Here is a 13,056-nt window from a genome sequence, read left to right as displayed (position 1 = left end):
ATATTGGTGAGAAATGTAAACAAGTATTATATTTACAGTGCGGCAGCTTAGTAAACTGACCGCCATTTACAATGTTGTCTGGAAAAAGTCTGATGTTTGGAAGCATTTTTAATTGTAAAGTAAAACAAAATCATTGTATAAGTGCAAACACTCTTTAGCCGAACTTAAATTCGATTTATCGATTTCAAGTTCCTTATATCATTGAAAGCACAAACATAATATTTTTCTAATCAAAATTGTTTCAGAAAAGCAAAAAAATAAACAGTCAAGTGTTGCTGTCTACTGTAATAAAACAGGTGACAAAGCTGAAGTATTAGCTTGCTTAACAGATGTATATCATATTCCTTTTGCAACTTTAGCTAATAGTATAGATATTAAAAATTGCTAAAAAGCACAAAGATTTAAAATCTCTGATAATCAACATGCTTTAAGACAAGTGTTACAAACTACGCTGACTTAAATTAAAAATAAATGTTGCTCACAAGCCTTCCCAGGAAACGCGGGAAGTTTTTCTTCTTGTAGTCTATGCATGAGTATTTTATTTTAGACAACTTGGTCACAGCTGTAAAACTCATTTAAATTTTTTTCTTTCTATTTAAATTTATTTTAATTTCCTATTTTGTTAATTTTGCTTTCTTTGTTTTTGAAACTGAACTTATGGCAGCCTGTTTTAGGCTACAGAAAATATCACTAAAGCCACATTAGGAAAGTAGCATTTTTAGCTCAATTATAGGCTACACCATTTTTTTAACCTAGTAGTGGACTATTTCTTATTTGTAAAATCTCACGCAAGTCATGTGCAAAATGCAATTTAATTTTGTTTAAATGACAGTATAAAAACACAAACTTTATTTAATCTTGGATCTGATCAATGTAAAAAATCTTCTATAAGCTATATAAGCTATTATACAAGATAACACAACAACATACAAAATTTTAATATTGAAATAGGATTTGATAATATTAACAATAGTTTGAATTAAAAAGCAAGAATCTATAATATTTATAAAAAATATGATTATTTTTTTAACATATTGACTTTTCATAGAATAACAACAATACCTTTTTTGAACCAAATCTATCAATAGCCTATAATTTAAAAAAATAAAATACATTATATATATACAGTTATTCACGAAAGTTTAAACGATTACAGAATTTTAAGATCTAATCTTCGGTTTTTCTTGAATAAAAATCTAAAGGAAATAGATATCAAAATACTTTTTTTTTCCAATTTGGTAAATAGGTTATTTGTTAATAGAATAAAAAAAGTAGGTTTCCACTCATCACTGTTTACTCAGAAATTTCATTAAAAAGTAGGTGATGAAAATTAAGAGGTGTCATAAAAGTTTAAACAATTTTATTTAGGATCAATTATTTGCTAATTAATTGATTAAAATCCGGTGCAAAAATTTTTTTTATTTTTAAATAAAGTTAAAATGAGTAGTTTACAATCAAAAAATTCATCACAACATCATCAGGCAGCTTTTAATTCATTAAAAATCAACTTGAAATATTGTAAATTTCAAATTAATTTGAATTGCGTGCAAATGGGTCGAAAATCAGTTTTGAGTGAGATCAAGTGGCAAGTTAATGGTATAGCAAGGACAAAAAATCACACAAACATTCAAATAGGCAAAATACTTCACGTTTCTGAATATTGCATTCAAAAAACCTGGAAACTTACCAAGGACGTCTCCGACACTGGGAGAGCATCCAAACTTAGCAACCATGACAAAAGTGGTATATTCAGAATGAGCAGAGAAAACTCAGACTCAGCTACAAAAAGCTAGCACAAATCTTCAACAAGTCAAAAAATAATCCAAAAGTTAGCAGAGAGCTCGTGAGACAAACATTATTGGACTAAGGAATTGGAACATATATAGCTGCTAGAAAACCTATTCTTTCAATCACGGATAAACGTAAACAACGAGTGTGGTCCAAAGAACGGCTGGACTGGTTTGTAGAACAGTGGGCAAAAGTTATTTGGAGTGATAAAGCTAATTTTCAAATCGTAAACCGCAATGTCAAAAGATTTGCAACTGAGAATTATTCAGACAGGTTTTCGCAACATCGTCGACAAGGCGGTGGAGGTTCGGTTGGCATCTGTTTTTCTCACTAAGGTATAGGCTTTTGTGAGCTGTATGAAGGCCGAATTAATCAATACACCTACAAGAGCACATTGGAAACATGTTTAGTTCCATCAATCAGACACTTGTATGGCAGAACCAAGCAACTCATCTTTTAACAAGACAGGCTTCAACTCACACAGCTCACTCAAAAAACATTAAAAAAAAAAAAAGTTCAATGTGATGCCCTGGTGCCCAAGACCATCAGATCTCAACCTAATTGAAAATATTTGGTCTTGAATTAACAATCAACTGACATACCATGAAATTCAATCAATTCAGCATTTGAAGCAACTTTTGAATGAGTACTGGCTGAAGGTACCTTGCGTGATGTGCATTGAATTAATTGAATCAATGCATAAATGAGTTTATCTTTGCTATAAAAACAAAGAAAGACACTTTAAATATTAATTTTGCTTTTTTTTTTTCATTTTATGTTTGAATGTTGCAATTCGTTTAAACTTTTGTGCTTCTAATTTTTCCTATATGATTTTTTGTAATTGTTTTTTTCTAACTAAATATCAAAATTTTTATGATATGTTCATATTCATTTTAAAGCTAATTACTTTTTCTTTAATAAATAAAAAAAATTAATTTGATATCATTTTACAGCTTTTTTTTATTAAACAAAAACCAAACATACTTGATAAAAATTCTGCAATCGTTTAAACTTTTATGAATAGCAGTATAATGTATTTTAAAATACTATGTATTATATATAATACATTTATTATATATAATACATTTTTTATATATAACACATTTATTATATATATATATATATATATATATATATATATATATATATATATATATATATATATATAAATGTATATATATATATATATATATATATATATATATATATATATCTATATATATATTTACCCACTGATTCCCTGATAGTGTAACGCTAACATTGCGCTTATATATACAGAAGTTATTTTAATTTAAAGCGCAATAATTACTTAGAAAATATGTGTAAAAACAAATTCATTTTATTTAACCTCTATTAACTTATTGATTTACAATATGTGCGGTGGTTAATAAAAGCCTTTGGTGTCCTTTTTTTTTTTTTTTAAAGATTTTTTTATTGATTAACTAATTGTTGCTAATATGTTAATAATAATAAATATTTAATATAATAAAAGACGTTGTGGTTAACAAATAATTAAGTAATTCAGTTTATAAATAACTTAAATGCATGTAATCTTGCTTTTAAAGAAAGGTATTATCGTTGTGCTCTTAATATAATTTATAAACAAATTCTTTAATGACATTTTTAAACTTAAAATTGTTTATTTTTAACATTTGTTTTCAATCATTTAAATTTTAATTCTTTTTCGCTTATAAACACTCATTAACATATATAACATATATAAGATTTATTTCCCTTCAGCGGCTTCACTTAAATTCTCAAAATAAAAACCATTTACAAGTGTAAAAGGTTGCTAAAAACAGGTGCTATAGACTATGGGCTATAGACGCCCATGAATTTTCTAGTATATGTATATTATCATTTTTTTATAATACATTTATAAACTTTTACAAAACCTCACAATAAAAAAAACCTGCCAACCCTGTCTAGAAATATAAAATAAGGTATGAATAATTTTTTGGATAAAAATCTCAAAACAGTTTAATAAAAAGGTAATAAAGTTGATAAATATTGTTGTGCTTAAGTAGCCTTTCAAGGTTAAACATAATGTTGATGGTGTATTAAAAAACCTGTTGATTGTGAAAAGATTTTCTATAACACTGTGAGAATTGTCAAAAAAATTTTGATTTTATTTATTTTTGAACTTTAATGTTTTAATACTATATTTCAATATTATAGGAAACTTTAAATTGTAAAAAAAAATTCAAAATAATTTAAAAAATAAGTAAATAAACTACACTAGTGCGAACTTTATTACTAGTATTACTATATTATCATAGTTTAAATTTATTATTATAGTTTATATTTATACTTTATTATTAGTAATAACTTTATCACTAATATTAACTTTCAAAATGTAGCTCAATTTATTAATATCTTTTTTGATATTGGTTCAATTTAATAATACTATTTTGAGCTTGGAACTCAAAAAAGTATTAATAAATTGAACCAACATTTGTCAAACTCTTTATTTAGTTTCTTAAAATCTTTTTTTCAGCCATGAAAATAAAAAAGACAACAATAACAAACAAAACAAAAACAAAAAAAAAACAGTATCAAACATCAAACAACATTAAAAAGTCAAATAAAAAACCTGACATCATTCTAAACCAATGTATTTTATTGGAAAATTTTTATATTACCATTACACTAAACACTCCATAGTCGTGGTTAATTTATCTAGGAGTAAAACTCTGATATAAAATCCCCAATTTAATAATGGGAAAGGTGTTCATGTTGTTAAAAAGAGGATGTTAAAAAAATAAGCAGATGATAGATATAGATAATTTTAAAATTATTGTTTTTATTTAAGAATTAGTAACAATTTCATTATAAAAATATAAAATTAGATAAGACAGCAGCAAAAATGTGACAATGTTTATGCATAAAGGATATCAGAAATAAAAAAATAAAATTGACAAAAGATTTACTTTTTTATTATTTATTCGTAAAAATAAATTGTTTTCCAAAATCCAGTATTAGAAATAATAAAAAAAATAATATTTGGTCTAGACAAGGCAGTAGGTTAATATAACCACCCCAGGCTTAGTGTGCAAGTATTATTAGTTGAAAAAAATCCTTAAACACACACGCACACAAACACAAACAAACAATTTTCTAACAATTAAAATGATCAGTAAAAAAATGTTGAATTTTAAGAAAAATTATTATGTTTATCACCTTATTAACAATTGAAAACTGAATTATAATAACAGTTACTCCAGTAATCAAATAAATTAAACCAATGTCTGATGTAGTCATGCCTAACCCATCTGAATATTTATAAAAATATTTTTTTTTTAAAAAAGCATTTAAATAAAAAATGTTAAAACAATCTGCATAAAAGTTTTATATAAAGTTACTATATTCAATATCTGTAGCAGCAAATACAGGAAACATATCTTCATAAGCGACAGTTGTCATTGAAAACATTCCATATAAAACAGTTGAAAGGATAAAAATTTTATTGCTAAAAAAAAGATTCTTAGTAAACTCTATTTAAAAATAAAAACAAAGAAATTTTTTAAATAGAATATAAACTAATAAAGGTTTAATAAATGCTAAAAAGCTACCTCAATAGTTTTCTATATTTTGTTGTGGGCTTGCTATTTTCAGTATCTATTATGACTGAATCACATCGAACGTCATTTTTGTTAAGCGTTGTTATTTTTGTTTGGTCTTTAATTAAAGGGTATTCATCACTTTTTGTGTCATCAAAATCATCACTAACAACAGATTCACACTGAAGTTGTCTAGAGGATTGGAGATTTTTTGATTCATCACTTATTAAATTATCATCAATAGAATTAGATTCGCAAAGAATTTGAGAAGTTGATTGAAGATTTAGTAAGTCAACCTTAACTTTTACTCTAAATGAAAAAAATATTTTACTGTAAGAATAAATTAAATCAAATGACAACAAATTGTGTCTTGGTTTATGTATGTATATCATAAAAAAGTTAAATAAACACCACTTAGAAACACCACTTTTATGTCTATCTGACCAGACGGCTCCATTGGTCACCTGTATGCAACCATTACACAAACTACACAGAAACAATATAAACATATTCATTTCTTAATTGAAAACACTGAAGGTTACTTTAGGTCTGCACATGACTTACTATAAATACACAACCGGGTTTGTTGGTTTTTACGGAAAAAATTAGGAGGCCAGTTTTATTTGCTGTAATAAACGATATCTTTAAACAGAAGGCTTTGTTTTTCTTGTTATATATAATATTTTTTGATTATATATGAATTTTATTATGAGTTTAGTTATGAGGAACTTATTAATTTTGAAGTTTTAAATAAGATTTTAATTAAGTAACAATATAAATACAATATTTTGATTAGACATATTTATAACAGCTTGTCGCTTTTGAGATATGATTATTTTTATTGTGCTTCAAAAATATAAGAATTACTTTTATTTTCAAACCTAGAATTCTTAATACAATGCCAAACAAGTGTGCAGTGATATACTGTTGCAATGGATACAAAAGTAAATCTTCAAATACAAATGTGAATACTCTAAAATTGACTTCAGAAACAACAGTTTATAACAAAGAAAATAGTGTTTTTGCGTTTCCTGATGCTCTTAAAAGACCTGAGTTAAGAAAAAATTGGATTAAGTTTGTTAATAGAAAAAATTGGTTTCCTACAAAACATTCAGGTGTTTGTAGTGCACACTTTGATCCAAAATTTCTAAAGCACGGTGTTAGAATGACTCTTATTTATGATCTTCATCCGATACCAACTATTTATTCAAATGATGCAATAAAAAAAATTCCACCTTCTCTGTTATTATCTATTCCAGGTCCATCAAGAAAATCTCCAACTAGATGTGTCACAAGCATTCAAGATGAATCAGATATTTTTATGGAAAAAGATTCTATCAAAGACCTAGAAATGTTAAATTCATCTTCAAGTCCTGTTGGCTTTATTTTTCAAAAATATGACTCCCATGTTTTATATTATCGTATTTTTAATGTGGCATCTATTGATAATGCTCCCTGTATTGAATCAATACAAGTCGATTCTACTTTGCATGTAAAGTTGCATCACAATGGATGTCAAATTCCTCTTCCAAAGTGGTTTAAGCAAAACCAATATTTACTTAAAAATATTAGCATATTAGAAAACCTTGCATCATATATGCGTATTTTTGTTGCAGAAAAAAAATATACTATTTTAGATGAATTTCATAGTATCCAATATTATAAACCGAAAGGCAGGAAACCATATTCATCTAAAGTTCTTCGTTTTTCATTATTACAACGCTATACTTCAAAGCAAGCATACATTCAATTACAAGAAAAAATACCTTTACCGTCATTGTCAGTTTTGAAAAAATTAGCAGCTGGAGGAATTGAAACCTTAAAAGCTATTAAGTTACTTTTGGAGGAAGGAAAAGTAGACCCAGACTGTATTTTAATGTTGGATGAAATGTATTTACAGAAATGTAGTGAGTATAGTAGCGGTAAATATGTTGGTTTGGATAAAAATGGTAACTTTTTTAAAAGTATCCTTGTTTTTATGGTTGTGAGTTTAAAAAAATCTATCCCTTATGTCATAAAGTCTTGTCCACAAACAAAAATAAATGGAGATACAGTTTTCCTTGAAATTAAAGAAAGTTTGTCTGTTTTGAAATTAGCAGGATTTAATGTACGTTCAATAGTTGCAGACAACCATACCGACAACCATATCGACAAATGTATCAGGATATGGACAGTTGATTAAATGCTTCGGAACTGGTAAGTCTGAAGAAGATCATTTTATTGTGTACGAAAAAAAAAAAAATTTACCTTTTGTATGATAGTGTTCATCTCTTAAAAAATATTCGAAATAATCTACTTAATTCTAAACAATTTATATTCCCTGTTTTCCATTTCGATGGACTTTATGATCCTATTTCAGTTACTGCTGGTGAAATATCTTGGCCTCTTCTCCATAAAACTTACGAAAAAGATGAAAAACTTAGTGCTAATTTACGTAAGGCACATAAACTCACATTTCAAACTTTTATCCAGGAAATGATAAGCAAAGTGTTCCTCTTGCTTTGAATGTTTTTCATGAAACAACGTATCTGCAGCTGAATTTTTATGCCTTATTAATAGTTGGTGGTTAATATCGAATTCAAAGTCAAAATATTCAAATAACTATATTGGTTATGCAGTTGTGAGGGAAGATAAAAAACCTGAATTCTTACATTGTTTTTCGAAGTGGATTAATGAATGGCAAATAAAACAGTTAAAGGAGTGTGGAAAGTTTACTCTTAGCAAGCAAACAGCAAATGCTATGATAAAAACATAAAAAAAGTTCTGCTGATTTGTGTGATGATTTACTCAATGAAGGTTATACTTACTTTTTAACAAGTCGTTTCCAAAGTGACCCTCTAGAACGCCGATTTTCAAAATATAGACAATTGAGTGGAGGTCGTTTTCTTGTTGGTTTACGTGAAGTTGAATCTTCTGAGAAAATACTTCAAATTAAATCTCTAATGAAAGAAGATATAAATTACTGGGATTTAAATCTTAAACCAGAGACAAGTCCAGATCTTTCATGTGAAATTGATTTTGAAAATGATTTTGAAGAGATTGATTTAGACGATGACAGCAAGGAGGTGGCAACCTACATTGCAGGATTTATTATGAAAAAATCTCTAAAAAATTTGTTTGTTCTGAATGTGAAGCATTATTAAATCATGAGAAGGTCACCATTTGTGTTGAGAATACAAATTTGCTCTCTAGAGGGGGGCTTCAATTACCTGGGAAACATCTTGCTAAACTAGATTTAGCTCAAGAAAATTTATTTTTAAATACTGATAATATCAGAGATGCTGCAAGAAAGCTCCTGAATCTTGGAAGAGGAGGGATCTTCATGTGTCCTCATTTTAATAATGCTATAATATTTATTAATAATATAATTATAAAGATATACTTTAACAACAAGAAGCAAATAATTATCAATGGTGGAAAAAGAAAAAACAAGATTGTTGCTTTTAAATCAAAGAGAACAAAAAGAAAGTATAATGATTAATCTATTTCTTGTTGTTAATTTCACAGTATTTTAAAATTTATTGTGATTTTATGAATGTTTATATTACTTTAAATAAAAAAGAATTTTAAACAGTTGTTTATTTGTTTTAATAATTTATATTTTTATTATTCCAGCATTTTCTATGAAAACTCAATAATTACAACAAAAAAAAAATTGGCCTCCTAATTTTTTCCGTAAAAACCAACAAACCCGGCCGTGTATTTATAGTAGGCCATGGTCTGCATTTGTAAGTATGTTAATTTTTATGATTGTAAATCTTTTTTAAAATTGAAGCAAGTATAAGATAATAATTTTTTTTTATAATAAAAGATCTTTGTTTGTGCCTATGCAATAGAGACCTATACCTATATAGTGAAGAAAACCATGGAGGAGAGTGAGGCTTGACCTGGAATCGTTGATAGGGAATAAAAGATTCCATGCCAGCCTGAATCCACCAAGTTATGTAAGAAGCACATTTGACGACAGGAAGACAAAAGATTTCTACCCAAGGGCCATCACGAAGAAAATCACGGAAAGAATCCCAGTCAGCTTTACTGCAGTTGTAAGAGGTTCGATAATAGGAGGTATCAGGTGATGAAGAAAAATGAGATATTAGTTTTAGAGAGATCAAGCTGTGATCAGAAGAACCTAAGGGTGAAACTGAGCACTGACTAGGATCAGAAACAAGTCATAAGTCGAGTAGAGAAGGTAAATGATTCGGGTTGTCAGGAAAGTGAGTTGGAAAGTTGACTATTTGAGTTAGGGATTGAGAAAGGCAAAAGTTGTGGGCTTTAATGCCTGCAGAGTCACTGACACTAGAGCCAAGCCATTCAGAGTGGTGAGCATTAAAGTCACCAACAACAACTATATTAGCTGATGAATAAAGAGAGAGGGCTTGGTCAATATGATCAGAAATAATGTCAAAAAGAGTGCAGTCTTGAGGTGAAGGAGAGCGATATAGAACAAAGAGAAAGGTAGTAAAGGGAAGTGGTGCTAAACAAAAGCACATGAAAGAATAGTCTGTGGATTCAAACCTAGTTTCACAACAAATGGGTGAATTCTTACGAATGTAAATGCCGAGGCCAAGCATATGACTATTGGAGTCTTTACGAATCAGAGGAAGATAACCATCAACACTAAGATCACAAGATGGGACAGCTGAACTCAAATTCTCACAAAGTCACAAAGTCAAAGTCTCACAAAGAGCAAGTAGGTCTGGTGAACTTTGCAAGAGATAAGACTCAACAGAAGAAAAGTTACTTCAAAGACTACGAATATTAGTGAATGATAGGTTTAGAGAACTTGGTGATGATGGTATCAACAGAAGAAAACTTGGTGATTTAAGTATCAACAGAGAGAACTTGGTGAGTTAAGTATCAATAGAGAGACAGTTAAGTATCAACCTAACTTAACAGTTAAGTATCAACAGTTAAGTATCAACAGTTAAGTATCAACAGTTAAGTATCAATCAGGTATCAAGTATTAACAGTTAAGTATCAACAGTTAAGTACAACTTAACAGTTAAGTATCAACTTAACTGAGAGAGACAGTTAAGTATCAACAGGGAGAACTTGGTGATTTAAGTATCAACAGAAGGCAGCTCCACTGTGTCTTGCAGCCTATTATTAAAGACAGGTGTTTTCAATATTCAACCCCAATATATTTTTGTAAGATATCATTTTTGGTCAGTGAACGTCTAAGTATTAGTAAAAATTTGCGTATTTTTTTAATGATTTTTTTTTCATAGACTTTTGAATTCATAATTCATTTAGTTAATTTTTAGGTCTTACATTTTCATAATTGTAGCCCTGTAAATCTTCCTCAATTTCCTTATTCTCGGATGAATAACTGTCAGAAAAGTCATTTTCAAACTTTGGCTGATTTGTATCATATTCTTTCTTTTTATAAAGAACATCAATGACAGCAAGTTATATGCCATAGGCAAAACATAGTTGTTGATTAGCAGCCAGCAACCTTCCAACTTTCTTCATAACACTAGTGTCTGTCATGATAGCCACAATATCGCTGTGTAAATCAAAACTATTTTCTAGGGTTTTTTTTTAATAGTTCAATTATTCGCACTAAGTCTAAACTCCAGAAGTAAAAATTTTGTCCATGAACCTTAATATTCAAATAGCGACAATTTCGAAGTGACCTCCATTTGTCAAAAGACAAAGAAAATCTCTCTCCTACCTTGAATTCTATTTCTTGTGCACTTCAATTTGATAAACACTAAACCTAATCTTATTTTTTTGCTGTACTCTACTACATGATTACTAATTGTGTTTACTGACATTTGTAGATTTCTAAATCCCATAGCAGCACGTAAATCAGTTGAAGAAAAAATCACATTAAATAAAAGCCTGTCAGACATTTTATGCAAACATAAGTTTTATCTTCCCTTTCATAAATGGAAAAGTATTCTGTTAGTGATTTAGATTAATTTTTTGGTGGTTTTATCTGATGTGTGATGTGACATTTTTTTAGTTAAGTAATATTAGGTTGGGTTGGACTTTGAATCTTCACATTATGCATTGACATATATGAAGTCCTTTTTTAAAACCACCTCCAATTATTAAAAATCTTCTTACAGTTTAGCAATTTACACATTGCTGTTTGGCTTTTCTTATCCCATTGAAAATATTTCCAAACAGCTTAGTTACTTTTAATTGTTAAATCCACATATGTCATGCTTACTTTATTTTTAATTTTAGAAGTCTACCTTATAAGAAACACATTTTTTTTTTCAGTTTGAAAAAAGTTTACTTTTCAGAATTACAGAATAACTAATTAACAAATGTTACAAAGATTTTCACTTTTTTTTCTTCTCTAAACCAAACCTTTTTGATAACTTTTTTTATTGTGCAACTGAAAATACAATTATTTTCTGCAATTTTGAACTATTTTTAAATTATTTTATTGAAACGCATAAATTTTTTTAATTTTTATATTGTTTTTCATTATGCTTTGTTTTGTTCAATCTTATAGGGAATCCTGGGAGTGATCTTAGACAATCCCAGGATTTCGGGATTATAAAAAAGGCTGGGATCCCGGAATTTAGGGATCCTAGGATTGCAATCGTTAATCACAACTTTTTTATTTTTATTATGTTACTTTACCTCCCCAAGGCCACAAAGACCACAATAGCTGAGGAGGCTACTTTAACTATGGTTACAACCCTCTCTTTACTTAATAACATTGAAACACGAACCTTGGCAAACAAGGCTGATGAGTGGAGAAACGAGTTGATATAAATACAGATTTAGTTTTTATAATAACAATTTTAGTAACTATTTTTGGTGGGTTTTTTAATTTTTGTTAACTATAATTAACTTTCCTAAATTACATAATTTTTAAACAAATTATGTAATTTTGGAAAGGATATAAAATAAGACAAGGCCAATGCACAGAGAAACAAATTAAGCAAGCTAAACAAACTCTGATTTTTTTGCTTACCAGACGAGCACTCTACCACTACACCACTATCGTATGTACACAAAATAACAAGTTTGTTATATAAAGTATATTATTAGAAACACCTTCAACCTAAAAGAAATAGTTATTGAGCAAAGAAATGAAATTAAAAAAAAATTATAATTTTTTACAGCAAAATTGAAAATTTATATTGTCAAATCAAGCATTTGAGGGACTTTTTCATTCCTCAAAACTCTGGTTGATTGACTCAAAAAAGTTTTAAAAAATTTAATCTGTAGTCTAAAATAATTTAACATTGTTTACACAAACGCACTCTGTAACTTCTGGAATAGATAAAGTATTATGACTCAATTAAAATAAAAAATTACATAATCATTATACTTCAAGAATGAAAAGCCATCATCAAAAAGACTTTCAGTAGTATCATCAAAGTTATTAATCAAATCATTCAATATAAATTGACTATATTGTTCTGGCTGAAAAATTCTTAAAGTTAATAATTTTCTTTTGAATTAGAAGATTTTATAAGTTGTGATGAACTTTTTTCAGTCAAACTTGTACAACAAAAAATAGTTGGAATAGGTTTTAGTTTTTTTATCAATTGAAAACATTGATTCATGTTACCTTTCTTATAACTTTTTTTTTTCAAAATGTTTGATGCAAACATTTTGATGTCAAACTTTTTACAAATCTATTTACAAATTAAATCCAATTTCTTTTAACTCCTAATTTTTTTGAAACAAAAATAGTACTGTAGATACTTCACTATCATAATTTGAACAACAATTCACA

General features: G+C 28.0%; 1 protein-coding gene across 2 annotated transcripts in view; it reads right to left on the bottom strand.

Annotated features, from left to right (window-relative positions):
• Positions 1-13,056, bottom strand: part of LOC101239231 (uncharacterized) — a 45,902-nt gene that overhangs the window by 6,018 nt on the left and 26,828 nt on the right. For both annotated transcript variants that reach the window (XM_065807290.1, XM_065807291.1), the window contains 4 exons: positions 5,361-5,657; positions 5,151-5,257; positions 4,969-5,060; positions 1,063-1,089 (listed from right to left, as the gene is read on the bottom strand). In XM_065807290.1, coding sequence (XP_065663362.1) covers positions 1,063-1,089; positions 4,969-5,060; positions 5,151-5,257; positions 5,361-5,657 — 523 coding nt within the window. The remainder of the gene's footprint in view (positions 1-1,062; positions 1,090-4,968; positions 5,061-5,150; positions 5,258-5,360; positions 5,658-13,056) is intronic.

The sequence above is a fragment of the Hydra vulgaris genome, chromosome 10 (genome assembly GCF_038396675.1).
Source record: "Hydra vulgaris chromosome 10, alternate assembly HydraT2T_AEP".
Lineage (NCBI taxonomy): Eukaryota > Metazoa > Cnidaria > Hydrozoa > Anthoathecata > Hydridae > Hydra > Hydra vulgaris.
This window is presented reverse-complemented; position numbering and strand designations above follow the sequence as displayed.